Raw genomic sequence first — 25,922 nt, 5'->3', positions numbered from 1 at the left:
TTAACTCATCCAGAGTTCTTGGTCGAGTCGTGTACACTTTACCCTTGAGATAGCCCCACAAGAAAAAATCACAAACGGACAAATCTGGTGATCTAGGGGGCCAGGGAACGTTACCGAATCTTGAGATCACACGGTTACCGAACAATTCTCGCACAGCCGCCAGTGGTTACTAAAATGGGGGTGTGTTTACTTGCTCAAGGTCAGTGTCTCGCAGTGCTGCCACTTGCTCATGTCTGCCAATACGCACTTCAAAAATTCCTGTTTTTAAATGACACATATAAGTTACAGTTAGATCATAAAAAATGCAGGATACTAATTCTGATCACTTACTTCGCAAAGAAATGCATACTTCTATTTTGGAAGAATGAGTCCCCTCCATCCTTTAAGATCTTCCATGAACAACTGTCTTCTCTTTTACCTTTAGAGAAACTGACTTTGGATAAATACAATCGGGGCCATCTCTTTAATGAATTTTGGTTGCCTCTACTTTCTGGTATGGAGAAAGTTTGAGTTTGTAGATAACGAATACTGCCTTATTATTGCTATTTATGTTACAGTATGCATAATTATGTTCATGCTTATGTTGTTACCCTTATTAATGTTTTTGTGAGGATGATGATTTATTTTATTTTTTTTTTATGTTATTATTATTATTTTTATTTTATTATGATTTTTTTATTATTATTATGTATTTGTTTATTTATCTTTCTTTAGATATGTATATTTTTGGCTTGTTACTTTTGTATGTGTTTAGTTGATTTATTTCCTAAGGGATGGGAGGTGGGAAGAGCGCACAAAGGAGAATTGTAAAAAGTGAGACCCAGTATGACTGTTTGTACTGTATTTGGAGGATTCTCCTGTGTGAAATAAAAAGATATTAAAAAAAAAAAAAAAAAAAAATCCTGTTTTTTTTGGGTCACCCTGTAATTTAAAAAAAATGAAAATTCCATCATTGTTTCTTAAATGGCATGTTTTAAGGTTTCAATTACTATGAATAAAATATTTTTCTTCCATCACTCTTGGTTTTATTGGATTGTTAAAAAGTTCCCGTTTTTTTGTGTCACCCTGTACATACAATAATAATACAGGGAGCTCACAGCTGTTCTCTGATAGGTAAAATCCCCAGCAGATGAGTCAGCACGGAAGAGAAGAGGGAAATTCTCCACACTTCATCACAAAATAAGTCATCCGAGAACAGGAGTTTTCCTTTCAGACGGTCAAGGAGGACACGAGACACCTGTGAAAACCCAAACAAGCTATTATTTTAGAAAACATAATCGAGGACGGATTAGCCTTTAGAAATCGAGTTAATATTTAATAAAGGGGGGTCAGATAATTCAGCCTATTTAATTACATTAATGATGAGAGAGTGAGGGAAGGTCGCATGGAGGATAATGTGATCCTGCTGGGCCCGTAAGCACTTCCAAACACAGAGGCTGCACAGCACAGCGTTTACACGATTGTTCATTCACAGCATCTTCTGTCAGAGAAGGCAATCCATTACGTCCTTCCCCTTTCCGATACGACGAAATATTTCACTCAAACGCTGCATCTGTAATGGGTTTCTCTTTGATAAGCAAGTGAAATGGTCTTGATTGAGGCAGTTGTTAAAAGGCTGTGGGTTGTTTTTTTTTTTTTTTTTACTGATTCCTAGCCCTCCCACGAGCAATTAAGTAACACCAATTACCAGGAGAGCTTTCCCCCAGGGGTTCTGTTCAGTCTCTCTCTGTCTCACTCGAACATCTGCAGTCAAACCTCGAGTGTATTTGGCGTAAAGTGAGCGTCCCTGATGTTTGTGCTCAACCACAAAATCTAATTACTCCTCCTGTGGTATTTCAGCAAATACGTGCAAATATGAGCTTCGCTTCAGCACGTAAGAATAATATTTAACAGAATTTCTTTGGAGTTTAACACACTCATGCAGGGTTTTTTTTTTTTTTTTTTTAAGCCAAATTGCACATATCTTTTCATTCAGTGAAGTGCTATAGTGCAGGGGTGTCAAACTCATTTTCTTTCAGGGGCCAAATTCAGCCCAATTTGATCTCCAGTGGGCCGGACCAGTAAAATAACAGCATAATAACCTATAAATAATGACAACTCCAAATTTTTTAGTGCAAAAAAAATAACATTAAATGATGAAACTATTTCTATCCAAAACAAAAAAGATGTGAATTCTATTTACTTGGAGTCATACCGGTCAATGATTTTAACCCTTTCATGCAATTATGAGAACCTTGGTCACAATGTTTGTGTGTTTTTATTGCTCTTTAGGCATGAAAAAAACATGCAATTTAGTTTTTTTTTTTTTTTTTTTTTTTTTAAGGAGTTACAAAACTGTCGACTCAGCCGGACCCCATGCATTTAATTTTTCAAGCAAAGAAACATGTTTTTAAACCTAATATCAGAAAGTGATATGGAAAAGTATGCAATAAAAACATTTTTAACCCATAAAGACCCAAACAGCCACTGGCGACACAAACCATCTACTGATCTAAACTGTTTAATACCTGTTGATCCATTTATCCTATCAATATATGTAAATAATTGGTGTTAAATACACTTCGTCATCTTTTTATGGTCATCAGACATGACCCATTTGGACGTTCAGAGGCTCTGTAGTGAGCATGGAAACACCATCATCTTCTACAACATTGATTCACCAGTAAAACCCATGGAGTTGGATCAACGACAGTGGATGGAGACACTTCATTTATGTTCAGTGAATGATAGATTTTGCTTTGAAAGTAACTTTTTCTTCAGTTTTCTCTGTTTTGGATTGAATAACCCTCAATTTTAATCTGAGTTTTTATGAACATCTGTATGATCAGTGAATTAAATACAGGAAAATACCAGGTTTTCACTAAAAAAAATGCAAAACAAAGAAGATAATATTACAATTAGTGGTCATAAATCATTTGAGAAAGGTTAAATATAGAAATAAAATAATTTGGGGACTATCACAAAAGCAGCACTGGGTCTTTATGGGTTAATGCTGCTAATCAGATGTTTTCCCACATTCTAAAATACTCTAATACTAGTTATTATTCATTTCATGAAGATAATATGCAAAAAAAAAACTGTTTTGTTTGATAATTTACACCAAAACATGCGTCACTGCAGATCAGGTTTGTCAAGAACGGCAAAGTCACAGTAATGGTATGAATTGCAGTGTATGGGATGATGCATAAGTGTTCACTGTGTTGGCTGGTATGGAACTAAAACAATAAAACCCATGAATATACAAGAGAACAGCTGGAGAAGAACTGTCCACTGGAGTGACCTCTGTGCATGAAAGGGTTAATGCAGAGCAGAGATATATTTTACATATTTTACTATTGATTGCAGTAATAGAATGGAACGGTAATAGAATGGAAACAAAGACTGAAACAAGTGTACGCTATGGAAAGAATGACCGCATCATTACAAATGAAAATGAATCTTTTTAAGCGGAGATGGCACATGGTCGAAGACTATTTGTATAATTAAACTTTTTGGGTTGTTGACTAGAATTTCTCTTATAAGCCCTGACATGAGGTGTTTTGTATTTATATAGATGTGTGCATATGTATACAAATACAGGGTGACACAAAAAAACGGGAACTTTTTAACAATCTAATAAAACCAAGAATGATGGGAGAAAAATATTTTATTCATAGTAACTGAAACCTTAAAACATGCCATTTAAGAAACAGTGATGGAATTTTCATTTTTTAAAAATTACAGGGTGACCCAAAAAAACGGGAATTTTTGAAGTTCGTATTGGCAGACATGAGCAAGTGGCAGCACTGCGAGACAGTGACCTTGAGCAAGTAAACACACCCCCATTTTAGTAACCATTGGCGGCTGTGCGAGAATTGTTCGGTAACCGTGTGATCTCAAGATTCGGTAACGTTCCCTGGCCCCCTAGATCGCCAGATTTGTCCGTTTGTGATTTTTTCTTGTGGGGCTATCTCAAGGGTAAAGTGTACACGACTCGACCAAGAACTGTGGATGAGTTAAAACAGAGAATTCAGGATGAAATTCACAGTATTCCAGCTGAGATGTTGCAGCGGTCAATGAGGAATTTCAACAGCAGATTTCAAGAATGCATTCGTACAGGAGGACGCCATCTACAGGAAGTAATTTTAAAAAAATGAAAATTCCATCATTGTTTCTTAAATGGCATGGTTTAAGGTTTCAGTTACTATGAATAAAATATTTTTCTTCCATCACTCTTGGTTTTATTGGATTGTTAAAAAGTTCCCGTTTTTTTGTGTCACCCTGTATATGAATATTTCGATATTTGGCAATGTATCTATAGATGTAGTATAATATTTGTAACAATAATAATACTATATGGTGTAATTTATTCATTTTTTTTAAATTTATTTATGTCTTGTGTCAGATGTTTTGTTTTGTTCTGTTTTATGTTGTGCAAAAATCTAAATAAAAAGTTCAAAAAAAAAAAAAAGATGTGAATAACTGGAAAAAACTGAAATTTCTGAAGAAAAATAAGTACAATTTGATCAATGTTATGCCTCAACTTATGATTTATACATGTGCATTACAAATCAGCTCTACCAAGACACAAAACAGGCAGAATATTGTTAAAATTACACTTATTTTTCTTTAGATATTTCAGGTTGTTCATATTTGTTCAGGTTATTGACGTTTTATTATTAAAGGATATCAGAATTTAATGTTCTTTGCAATAAATCAAAGAGAAAAAAATGGTGTTGCCATTATTTATAGGCATAATATCATAGGATTTTTCTCACATTAAATCAAAAAGAAAATTTGGAGTCATTATTTCTAGGTTAATATGCTATTATTTTTGAGTTTGATGCCCTTGACTGTTAATATCTTCAGGGTAATTTTTGCATTTTGCACTTTGTAAATTCATCTCGCGGGCCAGATTGGAACCTTTGGCGGACCGGTTTTGGCCCCCGGGCCGTATGTTTGACACATGTGCTATAGTGGATACAGAAGGCAGGAGTCCAAAAGACCTTTACAATGACACCACTGCTGATTTTCCTTTGCAGCTCCAGCACACAGGCCTTTAACGTATGAGTTTGCACTATTCACTGAAATACGGTGATGAGGCTGTAAACATAAAGCATGGGTCAGAGATCAACAGAAGGAATACACCAGTTAAAACATAATATAAAGTACAGCTCTGAAGGAAAAAGTAAGAAAAACTACCAACTAGAGCTGAAACGATTAATCAATTAGGTGCTTGAAGCGAATGCAAAAATTCCCAATTCGATTAATCGACTCGAATTGATTGAAGGGAAATATTCTTTTGCAGTTTTCCTGAATTGAAGCTTCTTTGTGCATCACAATAAGCGTCTGTGTGAAACACAACAGTGGAACCAATGTTTAACAGCAGAGAAATGAAGGAAATAAAGCTTTGATTCAGGAGAATTATGGTTGAATGATTTTTTTTTGGATCACTTTGAGTCGATTAATCATTTCAGCTCTACTATGAACTTCCAGAATTTGACCCCATTTAAAATGTCTGAGTGTGGTATAAATAAAAAAAAAAAAAGGATGATGAATCATCGTGAACTATCAAACAGAACCAGACAGCTTGGATTTTGTGCAAAGAATAGTGTAAACAGAAATGTGAAAGATTAATGAGGAGTAATATCAGAATTATTCCACCAAAATTGATCTCTGAATCCTGTCTGAGAATACAAACAAATATAAACTGGCTGTTTTTGAGGTTTGAAAATAGTGAATTCTAGTTGTTTTCACTTTTTTTTAGCAAGTTAACCAACATTCCCAATACTAGGAATTGGTTATTTGGAGTCATTAAAACTAAATATAACAAGTGGTTCCAGGCACAACAAACCCCGCCCCTCACATATATTGTAGTTTATTTTGGCATCGATCCAGCTGATGTCATCATGTCTATGCATGTGACGATATCAGCATATCAGTTGCCTCTGTATATGTGTGAAGTTTGACGTAAATTGAAACAAAATTGATGTTTTTATAGATGTTTGAAATTTCGCCCATTATAAGTAAATGGGAGGAAAAAAAAGGATTTTAAAAATTCATTAAAAAAATTTAACTTGGACCTACTTTTCCCAAAATATAACTTCATCTATTCTGGGTCACTGGCAATCTATAAACTTAATTTGGTGAATTCAACCAATAGTTTTGCTGCTACAGCATTTAAATTTTTGCCCATTATAAGTAAATGGGAAATTTAAAAAAAAAAAATTCATAAAAAATTGGAACTTTAACCTACTTTTTTCAAACTGTAATCAGACCTATTCTGGGTCACTGGCAATCTATAAACCCAATTTGGTATGAATTCAACCAACAGTTTTGCTGCTACAGCATTTAAATGTTTGCCCATTATAAGTAAATGGGAAAATTAAAAAAAAAATTCATAAAAATTGGAACTTTAACCTACTTTTTTCAAACTGTATTCAGATCTATTCTGGGTCACTGGCAATCTATAAACCCAATTTGGTATGAATTCAACCAACAGTTTTGCTGCTACAGCATTTAAATTTTTGCCCATTATAAGTAAATGGGATTTTTTTTTTTTTTTTTTTAATTCATAAAAAATTGGAACTTTAACCTACTTTTTTCAAACTGTAATCAGACCTATTCTGGGTCATTGGCAATCTATAAACCCAATTTGGTATGAATTCAACCAACAGTTTTGCTGCTACAGCATTTAAATTTTTGCCCATTATATGTAAATGGGAAAATTAAAAAAAAAAAAAAATCATAAAAATTGGAACTTTAACCTACTTTTTTCAAACTGTAATCAGATCTATTCTGGGTCACTGGCAATCTATAAACCCAATTTGGTATGAATTCAACCAATAGTTTTGCTGCTACAGCATTTAAATTTTTGCCCATTATAAGTAAATGGGAAATTAAAAAAAAAAAAAAAAATTCATAAAAAATTGGAACTTTAACCTACTTTTTTCAAACTGTAATCAGACCTATTCTGGGTCATTGGCAATCTATAAACCCAATTTGGTATGAATTCAACCAATAGTTTTGCTGCTACAGCATTTAAATTTTTGCCCATTATATGTAAATGGGAAAAAAAAAAAAAAAAAATTCATAAAAAAATTGGAACTTTAACCTACTTTTTTCAAACTGTAATCAGATCTATTCTGGGTCACTGGCAATCTATAAACCCAATTTGGTATGAATTCAACCAATAGTTTTGCTGCTACAGCATTTAAATTTTTGCCCATTATAAGTAAATGGGAAATTAAAAAAAAAAAAAAAATTCATAAAAAATTGGAACTTTAACCTACTTTTTTCAAACTGTAATCAGACCTATTCTGGGTCATTGGCAATCTATAAACCCAATTTGGTATGAATTCAACCAATAGTTTTGCTGCTACAGCATTTAAATTTTTGCCCATTATATGTAAATGGGAAAATTAAAAAAAAAAAAAAATCATAAAAATTGGAACTTTAACCTACTTTTTTCAAACTGTAATCAGACCTATTCTGGGTCATTGGCAATCTATAAACCCAATTTGGTATGAATTCAACCAATAGTTTTGCTGCTACAGCATTTAAATTTTTGCCCATTATATGTAAATGGGAAAAAAAAAAAAAAAAAAATTCATAAAAAAATTGGAACTTTAACCTACTTTTTTCAAACTGTAATCAGATCTATTCTGGGTCACTGGCAATCTATAAACCCAGTTTGGTTTGAATTCAACCAATAGTTTTGCTGCTGAAGTGTAAACAAACAAAGAAACAAACCAAAAACACTACCCCTTGCCTCTCCTTTTGGGGGGGGGGGGGGTCATATCTGTATCTAAAATACAAGATAACTGAAAGTGTGGATTCACTCTGACACTGATGATTAGAAAAACAATTTGGCACATTCTGAGTTTGTCAAGGAAACCAAGAAACAGCCGGTTTAAAGTTCTTAAAACCTTCATTTTAGTGTCTTTATCAAATTTAACAAACAACACAACATTTATGGCTGGTGTTATTATTATGGGCTGTCTCTCTCTCTTAAGTTTCAGGTACTTTTTTTGCAAACACATGCTCTGAATCCCAATATTTTATCAGGATCTTACTCACGACCTGTGTCCTCTTACTTTCCTCCAGAGCTGTACAACTGACTGCATCCATTGAACTGTGTGAACTCTCTAATGCTTATCATAAAAGTCCAGCTCTGAACTTAAAAAGGTCCATTTCAATCAAAAAAGTAGCCTCGGCTTTAAGGAAAAAAAAAAAAAAAAAAAAAAAAAAAAAGCAGGCATTAAGCCCTCCTCTACATCCCCGATTATAGGACAGCACTGGAAGGATTTTGTAAGCACTTTTCCAAGTCTTTGGGGCCTGTCCTGTCCATAAATCAGCTGAGCACTTCCAAATCCTCATCAGCCACTGACAAATGGGATTCCCGAGTGGGGCTGGAGTCCGCTTTCAAATTTATGGAGCCGTACAACTTGGCTGCGTGTTTAGAATAGGCAAAGGCTTTCCTCCTCATCATCTCCCCTTTCCACATGGAGATCATGAGCAGCGTGGACAGCAGCACGCCTCCCAGGGTGAGCAGGCACAGTCCGGCTATGACGCACCGGTCCAGATGGGCTCCCACTCGGGCTTTCTCCCTCTCCAGCCTCTCCATCTCCCGGGCCGACACGGTATCCGGGTCCACTCTCACGTCCCGGGGGATCGTGTAGGATATAGCGACTAAAGAGATACCCGTGACCAGACAAGTGACGGCGATGATGAAGCCGTAATCCACCGACTTCCCGGAGCCGTCGGAGGAGAGGTCATCATCGGACAGTAAGTAAAGTTCCGGGATGTCCTCCTCTTCTTCTTCTTCTTCTTCCTCCACCTCCGCCGCCCCCTCCTCCTCCTCCTCCTCCTCCTCCTCCTCGTATAGTTCACTAGAGGAGCTGTGACTCAATCTGCAGGTTTGTGGACTTGTCTCTATCAGTCCAACATCATCATCTTCATCTTGGGTTTTGGAGGTGAAAGATGTTTCTGTGGGCCGGTGCGCTGTCCATGGTTCTGAACGTGCGGGCCGGTGCGCTGTCCATGGTCCTGAACCACCTCCTCTTGCTTCTCCTCCGCCGCCGCCACAGTTGATCTCCCTGACACCCAAGGAGGCGTCTTTCGGATCGGTTTGCTCAAAGTAAAACAGTTCCAAATCATCCATCTGAACACGGGCCGGACTCCCCGTCTCTGGTCAAACCCATACGCCCGTACGTGTCTGTTATGGAAAGCAAAAGATGTTACAAGTCGCTGCGTTTTTTATGCGACAATAACTTTAATTCACTGCGTGCTTTTGTCGCTGCCAGGCACTGAAGTGACAAAAAGAAATCTATCCTCTGCATCTCCTGCAGCGCAAGCATTTTCACAAAAAAACAGCTAAGCAAGTCTCAACTGAATTCCCAAGACAAAAAAAAAAAAAAAAAAATGTCATGATGTAAAAAAAAAAAAAAAAAAAAAAAAAAAATTCAACACAGCGCACTTTATTTTCCTTTTCTGGAGAACAAGATTGCTTTCCAAACACTTAGCAAAGACATGCGACACACCAACAAATCTAATTCCAGCTAATGAGTTTCAATCATCGGTTATTAAGCAACAGAATGCGGTTTGCTGAGTACCTCTGTCTCCGTCTGTGGCTGCTCGCATCCCCGGCTGCTTCTGCTCCCTGGTCAATTAGAGGGAAAAGGTTTGGCAGACCCCTCCCACGGACTGGGCTCCAGCTCACCGCCTTATACGCTTATTATACTGAGCCAACTTCTGCTCTCCAGCACATGCACACTAATAAGATGAAACACATCTGAGGGAAAGTGACCAGACATGTTTGAAATGATCACAGCCTACCACTTAAAAAAAAAAAAAAAAAAAAAAAAAAATTATACTAAGACACTGATTTTAAGCTGTAACTAATAGCTCATTAAAGTATTTATGAATGATTTAAAGCCCTGCTGCAGTTTTATGCAGTTTTTTAGAGCTGATTTTGGGGCTGCCAGGTTGTGAAAGTCTGTCTGGGTGAATAATTAGACTAATTACTGTCATTTATAAAGACTGAGACTTTCTGAAAGCAATTATAAATGGCAGTTTTTGGAGGACTATTGGCTAGTTTTATTTCTAAAGCCCAGTACTACACTGTAAAAAAAAAATCCTCTTGTTTTTATGGAAAAAAAACTGGCAGCTGTGGTTTCCAGAAAAATACTGTAAAAAACACATCCAACTGTAAACACATTTATGGAGTAACATGTAGATTTAACAGTTTAAACATGTAGATTTAACATTTTAAACATGTAGATTTAACATTTTAAACATGGAGATTTAACAATTTAAACATGTAGATTTAACATTTTAAACATGTAGATTTAACATTTTAAACATGTAGATTTAACAGTTTAAACATGTAGATTTAACAGTTTAAACATGTAGATTTAACATTTTAAACCTGTAGATTTAACATTTTAAACATGTGGATTTAACATTTTAAACATGTAGATTTAACAGTTTAAACATGTAGATTTAACAGTTTAAACCTGTAGATTTAACATTTTAAACATGTAGATTTAACATTTTAAACATGTGGATTTAACATTTTAAACATGTAGATTTAACATTTTAAACATGTGGATTTAACATTTTAAACATGTAGATTTAACATTTTAAACATGTGGATTTAACATTTTAAACATGTGGATTTAACATTTTAAACATGTAGATTTAACATTTTAAACATGTGGATTTAACATTTTAAACCTGTAGATTTAACATTTTAAACATGTAGATTTAACATTTTAAACATGTAGATTTAACATTTTAAACCTGTAGATTTAACATTTTAAACCTGTAGATTTAACATTTTAAACATGTGGATTTAACATTTTAAACATGTAGATTTAACATTTTAAACAAGTAGACTTAACATTTTAAACCCGTAGATTTAACATTTTAAACCTGTAGATTTAACATTTTAAACATGTAGATTTAACATTTTAAACATGTGGATTTAACATTTTAAACATGTAGATTTAACATTTTAAACATGTGGATTTAACATTTTAAACCTGTAGATTTAACATTTTAAACATGTAGATTTAACATTTTAAACATGTAGATTTAACATTTTAAACATGTGGATTTAACATTTTAAACATGTAGATTTAACATTTTAAACATGTGGATTTAACATTTTAAACATGTAGATTTAACATTTTAAACATGTGGATTTAACATTTTAAACCTGTAGATTTAACATTTTAAACATGTGGATTTAACATTTTAAACATGTGGATTTAACATTTTAAACATGCGGATTTAACATTTTAAACATGTAGATTTAACAGTTTAAACATGTAGATTTAACATTTTAAACATGTGGATTTAACATTTTAAACATGTGGATTTTACAATTTTAAACATGCGGATTTAACATTTTAAACATGTAGATTTAACAGTTTAAACATGTAGATTTAACAGTTTAAACCTGTAGATTTAACATTTTAAACATGTGGATTTAACATTTTAAACATGTAGATTCAACAGTTTAAACCTGTAGATTTAACATTTTAAACATGTAGATTTAACAGTTTAAACATATAGATTTAACAGTTTAAACCTGTAGATTTAACATTTTAAACATGTAGATTTAACGTTTTAAACATGTAGATTTAACATTTTAAGCCTGTAGATTTAACATTTTAAACATGTGGATTTAACATTTTAAACAAGTAGACTTAACATTTTAAACCCGTAGATTTAACATTTTAAACATGTAGATTTAACATTTTAAACAAGTAGACTTAACATTTTAAACCCGTAGATTTAACATTTTAAACCTGTAGATTTAACATTTTAAACCTGTAGATTTAACATTTTAAACATGTAGTTTTAACATTTTAAACCTGTAGATTTAACGTTTTAAACCTGTAGATTTAACATTTTAAACCTGTAGATTTAACATTTTAAACCAGTAGATTTAACGTTTTAAACCTGTAGATTTAACATTTTAAACCAGTAGATTTAACGTTTTAAACCAGTAGATTTAACATTTTAAACATGTAGTTTTAACATTTTAAACCTGTAGATTTAACATTTTAAACCTGTAGATTTAACATTTTAAACCTGTAGATTTAACATTTTAAACATGTATATTCAACACTGGATTTAAATGGTAAATGGACTGCACTTATTCAGTACATTTTTTACACCTTCATGGTGCTCAAAGCCACCAGATCAATTTAAGGTTCAGTGTCTTCCATGGACACTTGGACATATGGACAGTCTGAGCCAGGATTCAAACCACCAACCCTTTGGTTATTGAACGAGCTGCTCTACCAGCTCTACCAACCATTTCGTTTACAAATTTAAAATGTTAAATTGTTAAATGTTTACTTTTTTTTATGACTTTTTTATACAAAAAAAAAAAAAGAAAGAAAAAAAAAAAAAGAAAATATGCCGTTATTTCAACATTATGGTCTTTGCAATTTAAACGGCACCACATTGTTTGTCAATTTACAGTTTTATTTTCTAAAAACAATAGAAATACGTCATTTCTACATACAAATCTGGTTTTGTTCACATACTCTTCCTGTAAAAACTACAGCTATATTTGATTCAATCGTTAACACAAAAATCTTTTCAAATAAACAACTTTGCATTGTATTGTCACTTACAGTTTTTTTTTTCCGTTGCAATTTTACAACTTTTTGGTGTTAATTCTACAGTCATTTTTTACAGTGTACTTTTATGTCAGATCCCAAATGATTTTTTTTTTTCTCTACATCTAACCTTTCTTAAAGGATTTATCACTATTTATTGAAATACTATCCTCTGCATTTTACTTTTTTCACTGTAAATCATGTATTTTCATATATTTCATCTCTTATATTTAACCCATAAAGACCCAAACATCCACCGTTGACCATAAGCATCTACTGAACGAAACTGTTGATCTATTAATCCTATCAATACATGTGTAAAATACAGTTAGTCATCTTTTCATGGTCATCAGATATGACCCTTTTGGACGTTCAGAGGCTCCGTAGTGAATGCGGAAACATCATCATCTTCTACAACATTGATTCACCAGTAAAACCCATGGAGTTGGATCAGTGACAGTGGATGGAAACACTTGTTTTATGTTCAGTTAATGATAGATTTGGCTGAAAAAGTCACCTTTTCTTCAGGTTTTTTTTTTTTTTTTGATATAATAACCTTTGACTTTACTCAGAGCTTTTATGAACATCTTCATGATCAGTGAATTAAACATAGAAAAATAGACGATTTTCACTGGAAAAAAGGCTAAATTCAGAGGATAATATTATAATAACTGGTAATAAATCCCTAAGAAATGTTAAATAGAGAGGAAAATTAATTTGGGAACTGACACAAAAGTCACACTATGGGTTTATTTCAATGTTCATGAAAACTCCGAAAATCCAAGGTTATTGTATCTCAAAAAAACAGAAGAAAAAACTACCTTTCAGTAAACTGTGTCATGAACTGAACATAAAATAAGTGTCTCCATCCACTGTCATTGATCACTACTGGTAAATCAATGTTGTAGAAGATGACGGTGTTTCCACGTTCACTACCGACCCTCTGAACGTCCTAATGGGTCAAATCTGACGACCATGAAAAGATGATAAACTGTATTTTACACCAATTATTTACATACATTGAAAGGATTAGTGGATCAACAGGTATTAAACAGTTTAGATCAGCAGATGGTGTTGTTTCGCTGGTGGATGTTCAGGTCTTTATGGTGGTAGTTTACCACCACCAGAGGGAGAATGTGAGAGCGAATAAATAATGGGTCAATATGTAAATCGCTTTGAGTGACCAAAAAAGTGCTATATAAATCTAATCCGTTATTATTATTATTATTATTATTATTATTATTATTATTATTATTATTATTATTATTATTATTATTAAGTATGGAATACAACTCAAGGACTCATACATAAGCTGTCCCCTTTCCTCCTCTGCTGAGCCATGTCTCTCATTGATTGTCTTTTTATATTTATTTTTATTAATTACATCATCAGCTGTGCACATCTACATCCCACATGCCATATAAATAAAACATTACTATAGTACATTTCTGCAAACCATGCACACATCTCAAAAGTTCCACATCTATATTTATTTGTCCATATATCAATGGCATTTTTAATAGTCATTCATTTTGCTCATATTATAAATTTCACCATGGGTTAAGTTTAGGAACTGGAAGCAACAAGTTTAATGGAGAAAAAGTTCCCGAACGTGCAATTTAAAAGGACTTAGGATATACAGAAGTTTTAGTCCGCCTTTAGCTTTGTTGTTTTTGCAGAGTTGAAATGAGCATGCATATTTATTTCTCATTCTCTTTTCTTCACATACAAAAAGAAAATACAATAAATATAAAGAAACACAAAAAATGAAGTAAATGGTTTATAAAATATTTAGTGTGACCTCTGACCCCATGAAAAGAAATAAAACAAACAATTCCAAACATCTGACATGTGTTGAATGAAACCTGGTATAAAACATCAGAGAATAAATGCAATAAATGTTGTATTGTCTGAACAAAAGGGTTAAAGATATGTTAAATGCAAACACTAAACATGACCTCTTTGGTTTAGAGAAGCTGTTTTTCCCTAAAACGTGTTTTTCCTGCTGTACATACTTCACATCTTAATACAGAGACTGCGAAATGCATATATGTGATCATTAAAGATCACTATATTAACCCTTTCATGCATAGTGGTCATTACAGTGGACAGTTATTCTACAGCTGTTCTCTTGTATATTCATGGATTTTGTTTTAATTCCATATCAGCCAACACAGTGGACACTTGTGCATCATCCCATACATTGTAATTCATACTATTAAAGTAACTTTGCTGTTTTTGATAAACCTGATCTGCACTAACATGTTTGAGTGTAAATCAATTCCTTGTTATTGTTATTAGACTGTAATTAACCATTTTTCTTAAACAAATGTTTGTTTGTTTGTTTTTGTTTTTTTTGCATATTATCTCCATAAAGTGAGTAATAACTAATATTACAGTATGTTAAAATGTGACAAAACACCAGATTAGCACCATTAAAAAAAAAAAAAAAATCATACTTTCACTCAGTATATCAGTAAATACATGTTTCTTTGCTTCAAAAATTAGATGCATGATGTCCAGCTGAGTGAATATTTTTGCATCTCCATGAAAAATAGGTTTGTAAAAAAATTCTTCAATCGCATTTTTTTTTTTTTTTTTTATGCCTAAAGAGGAATAAAAACACAGGAAAAATAACTTGATTAGGGTCAAAAAACAGTATTCAAAATCTCTCTGAAGGGACATTTTAGAGACAATTTGATCCATATTTTTATTTTTAAATTCCTTTTTGCTTTAGTTGGACCATAAGGGATTATCCAAAACAAGGAGCTACTTTATATTGAAATAAATGTTGGAATGGAAATCAATTAAATTTCGCTCTCTGACTGGACATTACTGTGTTTTGACCCATTAAAACTCTCACAATTCATGCATGAAAGGGTTAAAGTTAAAGCTGGCACAGCATTGTATTTAGAAATGTTTTAATTATATTTAAAAATGTCATGATTATTATTAAGGGACATCTAGTGGTGAAGTTGCATATTACAGCCAGCTGGATGGAAAAAACATTGAAAGTGCCTTTGTTTTGTCAGTTTTTTGATATATTTGATTAAGAAGATTCAGATATATGATGTAAAAATAATATAAATCTATTCTGCCATGAGAACAGGGAAATAGGAAAATCCGTTCTGAGCTACCAGAGAGTACAGATATGTCCGACTATGGAAGCCAAAAAAAAAAAAAAAGTTTATCATTATTTCGGGTCAAAACACATTATTGTCCCATCAGTGAATGAACTTTAATTCATTGCCATTCCAACATTTATTTCAATATAAAGTAGCTCCTTGTTTTGGATAATCCCATATGGTCCAACTAAAGCAAAAATGAATTAGAACTAAAAATGTGGGTCATTTAGCAACACTATTCTGTCAAATTGTCTCTAAAATGCCCCGTCAGAAAGATTTCGAATCCCGTGTTTTGACTCTATCGCATTTATTGTCCTTAATTCACCCAAATCGTACTCATTGGATCTTTATCAAACATGACATCTTTCCAATCAACCTGCTTTTCATTGTCTAAACTTAAATCTAAAAACTCTGCATATAAGACTTTGGTAAAGTCCTGGATTTTACTCCAACTACTGTAACACATGAATGATTTATTTATTTTTAAAATGGGACAGTTCGTTTTAATGAACATTTACATGTAAATATGAGAGATTATAGCTATACGGCTAATTTCCATCTCGAGACCCATTTGCAGGTAAATAAAAAACAAAATAATAATAAACAAAAAACAACTTACTAACAAAACAGATTAGATCAGGGGTGGGCAATTAATTTTCTTATGGGGCCACATGAGAAACTTTGACAGTTGTTAAGGCCCGGATCAATACACCTGCAGCTTTGCTCAATATACAGTACAGGCCAAAAGTTTGGACACACCTTCTCATTCTTTGCATTTTCTTTATTTTCATGACTATTTACATTGTAGATTCTCACTGAAGGCATCAAAACTATGAATGAACACATGTGGAATTATGTACTTAACAAAAAAGTGTGAAATAACTGAAAACATCTCTTATATTCTAGTTTCTTCAAAGTAGCCACCCTTAGCTCTGATGACTGCTTTGCACACTCTTGGCATTCTCTTGATGAGCTTCAAGAGGTAGTCACCTGAAATGGTTTCCTAACAGTCTTGAAGAAGTTCCCAGAGATGCTTAGCACTTGTTGGCCCTTTTGCCTTCACTCTGCGGTCCAGCTCACCCCAAACCATCTCGACTGGGTTCAGGTCCGGTGACTGTGGAGGCCAGGTCATCTGGCACAGCACTCCATCACTCTCCTTCTTGGTCAAATATCCCTCACACAGCCTGGAGGTGTGTTTGGGGTCATTGTCCTGTTGAAACATAAATGATGGTCCAACTAAACGCAAACCGGATGGAATGGCATGTCACTTCAGGATGCTGTGGTAGCCATGCTGATTCAGGTTGCCTTCAATCTTGAATAAATCCCCAACAGCGTCACCAGCAAAGCACCCCCACACCATCACACCTCCCCCTCCATGCTTCATGGTGGGAACCAGGCATGTAGCATCCATCCGTTCACCTTTTCTGCGTCGCACAAAGACACGGCGGTTGGATCCAAAGATCTCAAATTTGGACTCATCAGACCAAAGCACAGATTTCCACTGGTCTAATGTCCATTCCTTGTGTTTCTTGGCCCAAATAAATCTCTTCTGTTTGTTGCCTCTCCTGAGCAGTGGTTTCCTAGCAGCTATTTGACCATGAAGGCCTGATTCACGCAGTCTCCTCTTAACAGTTGTTGTAGAGATGTGTCTGCTGCTAGAGCTCTGTGTGGTATTCATCTGGTCTCTAATCTGAGCTGCTGTTAATTTGCGATTTCTGAGGCTGGTGACTCAGATGAACTTATCTTCAGCATCAGAGGTGACTCTTGGTCTTCCTTTCCTGGGGCGGTCCTCATGTGAGCCAGTTTCGTTGGAGCGCTTGATGGTTTTTGCGACTGCACTTGGGGACACATTCAAAGTTTTTGAAATTTTCTAGACTGACTGACCTTCATTTCTTAAAGTAATGATGGCCACTCGTTTGTCTTTACTTAGCTGATTGGTTCTCGCCATAATATGTATTCTAACAGTTGTCCAATAGGGCTATCAGCTGTGCATCAACCTGACTTCTGCACAACACAACTGATGGTCCCAACCCCATCAATAAGGCAAGAAATTCCACTAAGTAACCCTGACAAGGCACAGCTATGAAGTGGAAACCATTTCAGGTGACTACCTCTTGATGCTCATCAAGAGAATGCCAAGGGTGTGCAAGGCAGTCATCAGAGCTAAGGGTGGCTACTTTGAAGAAACTAGAATATAAGAGATGTTTTCAGTTATTTCACACTTTTTTGTGAAGTACATAATTCCACATGTGTTCATTCATAGTTTTGATGCCTTCAGTGAGAATCTACAATGTAAATAGTCATGAAAATAAAGAAAATGCAAAGAATGAGAAGGTGTGTCCAAACTTTTGGCCTGTACTGTATATCTCTATAAAAACAGTAAATGAAACAATACAATGATGCAATGCAATTTCGAAAATGTGCGAAACAATGAAACTGCAATGAACTCCACAATGAAAAACAATAAATGCATCCAGCTTTGTTTGTCTGCATATCTCAGTTCCTTTTCTTTTTCTTTGCCTCTGACTTCAGTGAAGAAATACTTAGAGGTCCATGTCTTATTAAAAACTCTGCATTTTGAATCAGTATCTTTTTTTTTTAGCCATTAGCTGACATCTTCCTGGGCTGAAACTGACCAACAAACCAATCAGTGCAAAAGCCTTATGCTAAGTACAGAAAGTATGTGTGAAAAGACGTTAATTTATCAGCTCTTTCAAAATAAAAGCTGTATTGGCTGCATCTGTTACGATGATATATATTTGCATTGATTTTTAATTTGCCAATGACCTCATGCGGGCCAGTCAGGGTCAGCTATTGGGCCGCATGTGGTCCACGGGCCTTACATTGCCCAGGTCTGGATTAGATATTGAGAAAATGCCAGAAACAAACACAGTTATTATGCTTCGATTATGTGTATCCATAGTTTGCATAAATGAACAATGACATGTTTCAGGTGACTGATGGATTAATCTGTTTTGCATGCATTATTTAACCCTTTCATGCAAACTGGTCACTACAGTGGACAGCTATTCTACAGCTGTTCTCTTGTGCAGTCATGGGTTTTGTCATACAGTGGACACATATGCACCATCCCATACACTGCAGTTCATACCATTACTGTAGCTTTGCTGTTCTTGATAAACCTGATCTGCAGTGACATGTTTTAAATCACTTGCTAATTGTTATTAGACTATACGTAACAGTTTTCTTAATCAAAAATGTGGGGTTTTTTTGCATATTATATCTCCATGAAGTTAGTAATAACTAGTGTTAGACTATGTTAACCCTTTCATGCACAGTGGTCACTCCAGTGGACAGTTCTTCTACAGCTGTTCTCTTGTATATTCATGGGTTTTGTTGTTTTAGTTCCATATCAGCCAACACAGTGGGCACTTATGCACCATCTCATAATAACACACTGACATTCAGACCATTACTTATTACTGTACTGTTCTAGATAAACCTGATCCGCACTAACATATTTGAGTGGAAATCAATTATCTGTTAGAAAAAAAAGTTTTGGTTTTGTTTTGCATAATATCTCCATGAAAAGAGTAATAACTAGCATTAGAATATGTTCAAATGTGAGAAAACATCAGATTTTACTTTATTTCACTGTTTTCATATCATTTTCTGATATTGGGTTTTAAACACGTTTCTTTACTTCAAAAATTAAATGCATGGATATTTTTGTAACTCCATGAAAAAAAAAAAACCTTGATCACATTGTTTTTTTCATGCCTATGGAGGAATAAAAACACTCAAGAAAAAAATCTAAACTAAGGTTCTCATAATTAACGCATGAAAGGGTTAAAATGTGAGAAAACATCAGATTAGCTGAATGAAAAATGTTTTTATTGCATAGTTTTCACACTGTATATCACTTTCTGATGATGGGTTTTAAATACAAGTTTCTTTGTTTCAAAAATTAAACATTGGGTAATTTTAATTCCAGGAAAAATAGGTTCATAAAAAAATTTCAATCGCATCGTTTTTTTCACGCCTGAAGAAGAATAAAAACACTCAGGAAAAAAATCTCGACTAAGGTTCATACTACTGTAAGGGTTAACACTGCAGAAGACTTCTTTTTATTTTTTTATTTTTACTTATTTTCACAAGCTAAACTAAACTAAACTAATAGACTGTTCATACCTCATTCAAACAATTTATGATAGTCTGTTATATATGCACAGGTTTCACAGGTTAAAATCTCCCATTATTTCCACCCAACACTATTGCTTTCTCACTATACTGTATCCAATTACCGTGTGATACTCTTACTGTGGTTAAATGAGATTTACTCGGGTGTCACACTGAAGAGATTTGTCTCACCGAATAAGACAAAGATAAAATAAATAAATAAATAAAGAGCCATCTTAGTATTTTAATCCCTTCACTGAGAAAATATTTACTACGCCTCATAATACTGTTACTGTAGGCTCAGGATTTAAACTGTTAAAGCCAGTTGTTTGACTCTTGAGGCTTCATTGAATCCACTGATTTCAGTTTATGTCACGTTCTATGACTTTTACAGCGAGGTCCATGATGCTTCAGTTTGAAATGATTGCCTTTAAGCGGACACTTCATGTGCTCACCTTGTCTCATGGCTTCATTAACAGATGATGGACCTTCTGCTGCTCCTGTATCGGCAGCTGCTCCTGAATCTGAGGACCTTGATAAGCTATGCTCGACTGTTTTGAATACAGAGGGCAGTCTCCCAGCTGAGGTTGAGGAGATTAAAGCTGAAAAAGGTTTTTGTTACCTCCGCCAAGGAGGTTATGTTTTTGCCAGGGTTTGTTTGTTTGCCTGTTTGTCTGTCCGTTAGTGTGCAACATAACTCAAAAAGTTATGGACAGATTTTGATGAAATTTTCAGGGTTTGTTGGAAATGGGATAAGGAAGAAATGATTAACTTTTGGGGGTGATCCGGAAGAAATCCTGGATTCTGGATCACTTTGAAATTTTTGTTAACATTGTGGTAAATGGGGCCAAAATTTTCGTTTCCCAATATCTCGCTTAATTATTGACCAAAACTCATGAAATTTAACTCAGGAATTGACAATGGGGTCCTCTATCACATTTCAAAGGCTGATCCGGATCTGATCCAGAAGGCGGATTTTATCTCAATTTATATAAAAAATGGGGGTGCCCTTACTTTTTGGCCTACTGTGCCTTTAATATTAAAGGTAGAAATTTCTGACAAGCGCCATCGTGTAGCTCAGTCAGTTCCGCATCGGGAGTATGCCACCGGATTTCATGTAGCTTTAATACTTAAGGAGCTAGATCCAGAAGAAAACCGCCATTACGAGAAATGTGATTTTCGTGAATAACTACTGAACTAATAAGGATATAATTATGAATCCAGTTGCTAATGGTATGTTTTCATGGGCAAGGAATCTTAAAATATAGGTAAAATAAATATGGGACTAATATTTATGGTGGAAATCACAATATGGGGGAATTGTGCAAATCTCATGCAATTTGACTCAGGGATTTACAATGGGGTGTTCTATCAAATGGCAAAGACTGATCCGGATCTTTCAAAAAGTTATGGACAGATTTGGATGAAAATTTCAGGAAATATTGATACTGGCACAAGGAACAAATGATTAAATTTTGGTGGTGATTGGGGGCGGGGGGCACTGATCTGCCTTGGCGGAGGTCTGCGCTCTCAGAGTGCTTTTCTAGTTTTGTTTTGTAATTGCAAGATTTTTAATGTATTTTTCAAGACAAAATATGATTAATTAAAATAATTTTCTTTGCCAAAACTATGGTGAATACACACTGGCTGGTTATAAAAAAAATAGTTCAGTCCTTCCATAGACTAATTACTGCACTGATTAATGTATGTTTTGTATATATTTATATGTTTCAGCTGCGACAGGTTCTTTTAATTCTAACAAATGTATCAAGGAGCTTCTCATTTCTTAACCCTTTCATGCATAGCGGTCACTGCAGAGGACAGTTATTCTATAGCTGTTCTCTTGTATATTCATGGTTTTGTTGTTTTAGTTGCATATCAACCAACACAGTGGACACTTATGCACCATCCCATAATACACTGCCATTCATACCGTTACTGTAACTTCGCAGCTCTTGAGAAACCTGGTCTGTAGCAACATATTTGGTTGTAAATCAATTGCTAATTGTTATTAGACTGTGATTAACAGGGCTTTTTTTTTTTTAAACAAAAACAAAAAGTTGTTGTGTTTTGTTGTTTTTTGCACATTGAGTGAGAAATAACTATTATTATTGTATGTTAAAATGTGAGAAAACATCAGATTAGTAACATTAAAAAAACATTTATTTCATAGTTTTCACAGCATGTTTCTTTGCTTCAAAAATTAAACACATGGTGTCCAGCTGAGTGGATATTTTTGTTAATCCATGAAAAATAGGTTCATAAAAAAATAAAATTTCAATAACGTTGTTTTTTTATGCCTAAAAAGGAATAAAAACCCTCAGGAAAAAAATCTTGATTAAGGTTCTCATAATTCATGCATGAAAGGGTTAAACAATCATCAATTCGATATAGAGCATAAAGATTGGACTATGCTTCAATGGAAAAATGTCATGTGGTCTAATCCAGATTAACCCTGTTCCACAGTGATGGATGCATCTCATCAGTTGCTTTTCTATTGGATATATGCGCAAAACTTTACCGATATTTACTAAATATAAAAAAAACAGAAGTGCACAATGTTGGTTCTTCCATTAAATCACAAATGCGATGATTTGTTTATTTATTATCATGAGATGTCACGAGAAGTCATTCCATAAACATCGTGATGAACATAAATATCTGTTGTTTTAAATTTCAAATACTTGTTACCTCTCCATCATGTACTAAATAAAAAAGTGATTCGGTTTCCTTGTGTGTCCACACATACAGCGCCATGTTTGTTTTAGAACACTTCTTCTTTGCTTGTTGTAACATGCATTAACATCGTTTTTTTTTGTTCACATGACTAATTGTGCAAAGAGGTCTTTCCATTGCAATTTTGTGTGATATACCAGGTTCGCAAGTGTAAAAACTTTTCATTGAAAAATGAGAGTTTGGGCAAAATTGTCATTTTTTCCATTAGGCAAATTTTTATGCGCAAGTTATAGTCATGCAATTTATTTGAGGGTCAATGGAAAAGCGATGAGTGAGACGAGAGGCAGATGAAGTGATTACCCATCATGCCTAGTGCCTACAGTACAAACCCGTGGGGGCAGTGTTATGATCTGGGCCTGATTCAGTTGTTCAGGTCTAGGTTCAGTAATGTTATGTGTCCAAAAAGGAGGTCAGCTGAACCTGAATACACTGAATGAGATATAATCTTTCTCTATCAGGTTCAAAGTGTGTAAGGGTGGTTCAGGGGGCAGGAGATTTCACACATGGATAGGCCTCCACAGCAGGGTTGCACAAAATTCAGAATTGAATAGAGAACGTGTAATGCTCAGAGTACGTAGACTGAACCCACATGCACGACCCAGAGACAGATGTAAAAGTTCAGTGTTTATTAAACACCAAGCTCACTGACAATTCTCTGATAATGACAATGAACACAATCTTTATAACAATGAGCCCCGGGTTCTTCTCTGGGTTAGTAAACCGGATCGGAGACGAAAACCCACAGTCCGGATTGGTAGAGCACGTCGGGAATCCAACTAGGGAAAAGCAGAGGGAGGTCAGTGGCAGAACCAGGTCATACACGGGCAGGCAGACGGAAAGGCAACAGGACATAAGGATCAGGCTAGCTCACGTACCGTAAAAACAGGCGATAAGGTCGAACACACTAAGTCAGAAGGAGGCTGAAGTACCGACAGGGATAAGGCAACAGGCAAAAAACAGAGACGGCAAACCGGGTCAAACAAACAAACAAACACACACACACACACACACACACACACACACACACACACACACACACACACACACACACACACACACACACACACACACACAGACAGGATCCAAAAAACGCTGGTAAGTATCTCACAGGGAAAATACGAACTGGCAACAGACAGGAGGAAACACAGGGCTTAAATACACAAAAGGGAGGAAAGACAATGAGACACAGGTGGAACAAATCAGGGCGGGGACAGGTAATCACACAGGTGACACAGATTAGGGAAAGGAAGCAAAGACACCAGACATGACACAAGAGGAGAACTTAACAAAATAAAACAGGAAATGACAGACAAACACGCAAGACAGACAAAACCAGACTAACATCTGGCGGCAGGCATGACAGAATGAGCCCGAAATTCCAATTCAATTCTTTTGAATTTGAATTGAGATTGCAAACAGGACATGGAATTGCAATCCAAATTGAAATTGAAGAAAGCAGAATTGGAATTCTATAAAATTCAAAGAAATTCATGATACATAATTAAGGTGTATTTAATAATGAAGCTTTACAGTATATATTACATATGATTACAACATGAATTTCATACTGATATTATTATATGGACTTTATGTACACAGTACTTTATTATAGTCAATAGATGCAACACCGTTACCCTGTAAAGTACTTTCATTAAGTACTTTAATAAATGATAATGGCATTGTTCATTTGATTACTTTGAAATGAAGATATTGCTAATTATTCAACATGAAGGGAATGTATGTTTAATGTTAGTGTCTGGTATGTATGTTAAAAGTATCATATTCGCACTGATATGTGAGAAGAATGAATTTTTCTGAAGTACAATGAATTCAGTTCCACTTCCTGTCATTCCAATTCAGATTCAATTCCACTTCCTGTAGGGTTGAGTCAATTCAAATTTGAATTCAAATTCATTCACTGAAATGAAGTAAATTCTGGAATTCTGAATTTTGTACAGTCCTGCTCCACAGAGTCCAGACCTGAATCCTGGATCTGCAGAGACTTTATACAGTGGTCTGACTCCATCATCAATACAAGATCATGGTGAAATATTGATCCAACACTAGATGGATATAAATGCTGTGACATTTAATGTGACATTGCATGAGCAGTGCATAGCATGAACAATGCCCCAGCCAGTGCATCCTGTAATCAAAGCTAAAGGCGATCCAACCAAATACTGGGTGGTCTCCGAGGGAACAATTTTCATTTCCAATATACTATCCAGCAAATTTATTCACTCACACAATTTAACACAGTTGCAATCACTGCTAATTATATGCTTTTTGTTTTGGGATGTTTGAGTGCTCCCAACACAAAAACCCTTCTCACAGGAGACATTTTGTCTTGTAAAAACAAGTAAAGCACAGGTGTTACTGATAACATTACCAACAGCTCGGTGCCGTTAAGTTGCTCCAGGACGTCATTTTATTGAACCAACCTGACTGAAACTAAATGAGTGCAGTTATTTTTTATGATACTAATTACACCTGTGTGTTTTCTGCCTTATCAGGTTCAAATATCTGCTGTGAACAAAGTCTACAGGACTCCTGGAGTTGGATCCACAGCGCCCTCTGTCTGTGATTGGTCTGTTAGCTTAGCATAAAACCTGGTCGCAGCGAGAGAAACTACGGTGGCATATTAGGGCCACATAAGAAAATAAAAGTGCTTGTCACTACTAGAATAAAGTTGTAATATTTTGAAAATAAAGTCATAATATAATGAGAATTAAGTTGCAGTTTTAAAAGAAGTCATTTAATGAGAATAAAGTCGTAATATTTCGAGAATAAAGTCATTATATAATAGGGCTGAACGATATGGACAAAATTTCGTATCTCAATATTCATGCCAGATATCTCAATATCGATACAGTACAATATGACTGCGGGTTCTGTGAAAATAAAGCATTTTTCAGAAAAATACAGATATCATAATACAAAAGAATGTGGAACATGCAGTTTTATTTATAAGAACTCACTGGCAGTCATCAACATTAATATAAAGTACGAATAAAGAATTTACAAATCAAACATTTTACTGCAGAAAATTTTTTTTACTGCAGAAATCTATATCGTTTATATCATTGCTTTTTCGATATTAATATCTTGAATGTTCATATCTAGATGTAGATACAATAATGATATATCTTTCAGACATATAATATAATGAGTCATAGTTAAAAAAAAAACATTATTTAACAAGAATAAAGTCGTACTTTTATTTTGAAAATTCAACAGAGTTTCCAGGTTTACAGTGAACGCAGCAAGCAAAGCAGCAACTTTCACTTCTGTTGGACTCCAAAAC

At 34.6% G+C, this 25,922-nt stretch overlaps 1 protein-coding gene and 1 long non-coding RNA gene across 2 annotated transcripts in view; both read right to left on the bottom strand.

Moving 5' to 3' along the window:
- Positions 1-4,951: 4,951 nt before the first annotated feature.
- LOC115428831 (uncharacterized) overlaps positions 4,952-25,922 on the bottom strand; it is a 124,812-nt gene continuing 103,841 nt past the window's right edge. The window contains exon 4 of the long non-coding RNA XR_003936700.1: positions 4,952-5,063. This is a non-coding gene — a long non-coding RNA (uncharacterized LOC115428831). The remainder of the gene's footprint in view (positions 5,064-25,922) is intronic.
- LOC115428830 (transmembrane protein 74-like) lies at positions 7,781-9,159 on the bottom strand. Its single transcript, XM_030148051.1, has one exon. It carries the CDS (start codon positions 9,140-9,142, stop codon positions 8,333-8,335), a length of 810 nt encoding a protein of 269 aa, XP_030003911.1. The 5' UTR covers positions 9,143-9,159; the 3' UTR covers positions 7,781-8,332.

This window comes from Sphaeramia orbicularis, chromosome 11 (genome assembly GCF_902148855.1).
Source record: "Sphaeramia orbicularis chromosome 11, fSphaOr1.1, whole genome shotgun sequence".
NCBI lineage: Eukaryota > Metazoa > Chordata > Actinopteri > Kurtiformes > Apogonidae > Sphaeramia > Sphaeramia orbicularis.
The sequence above is the reverse complement of the archived record's forward strand: the minus strand, read 5'-3'. Positions and strand labels throughout refer to the sequence as shown.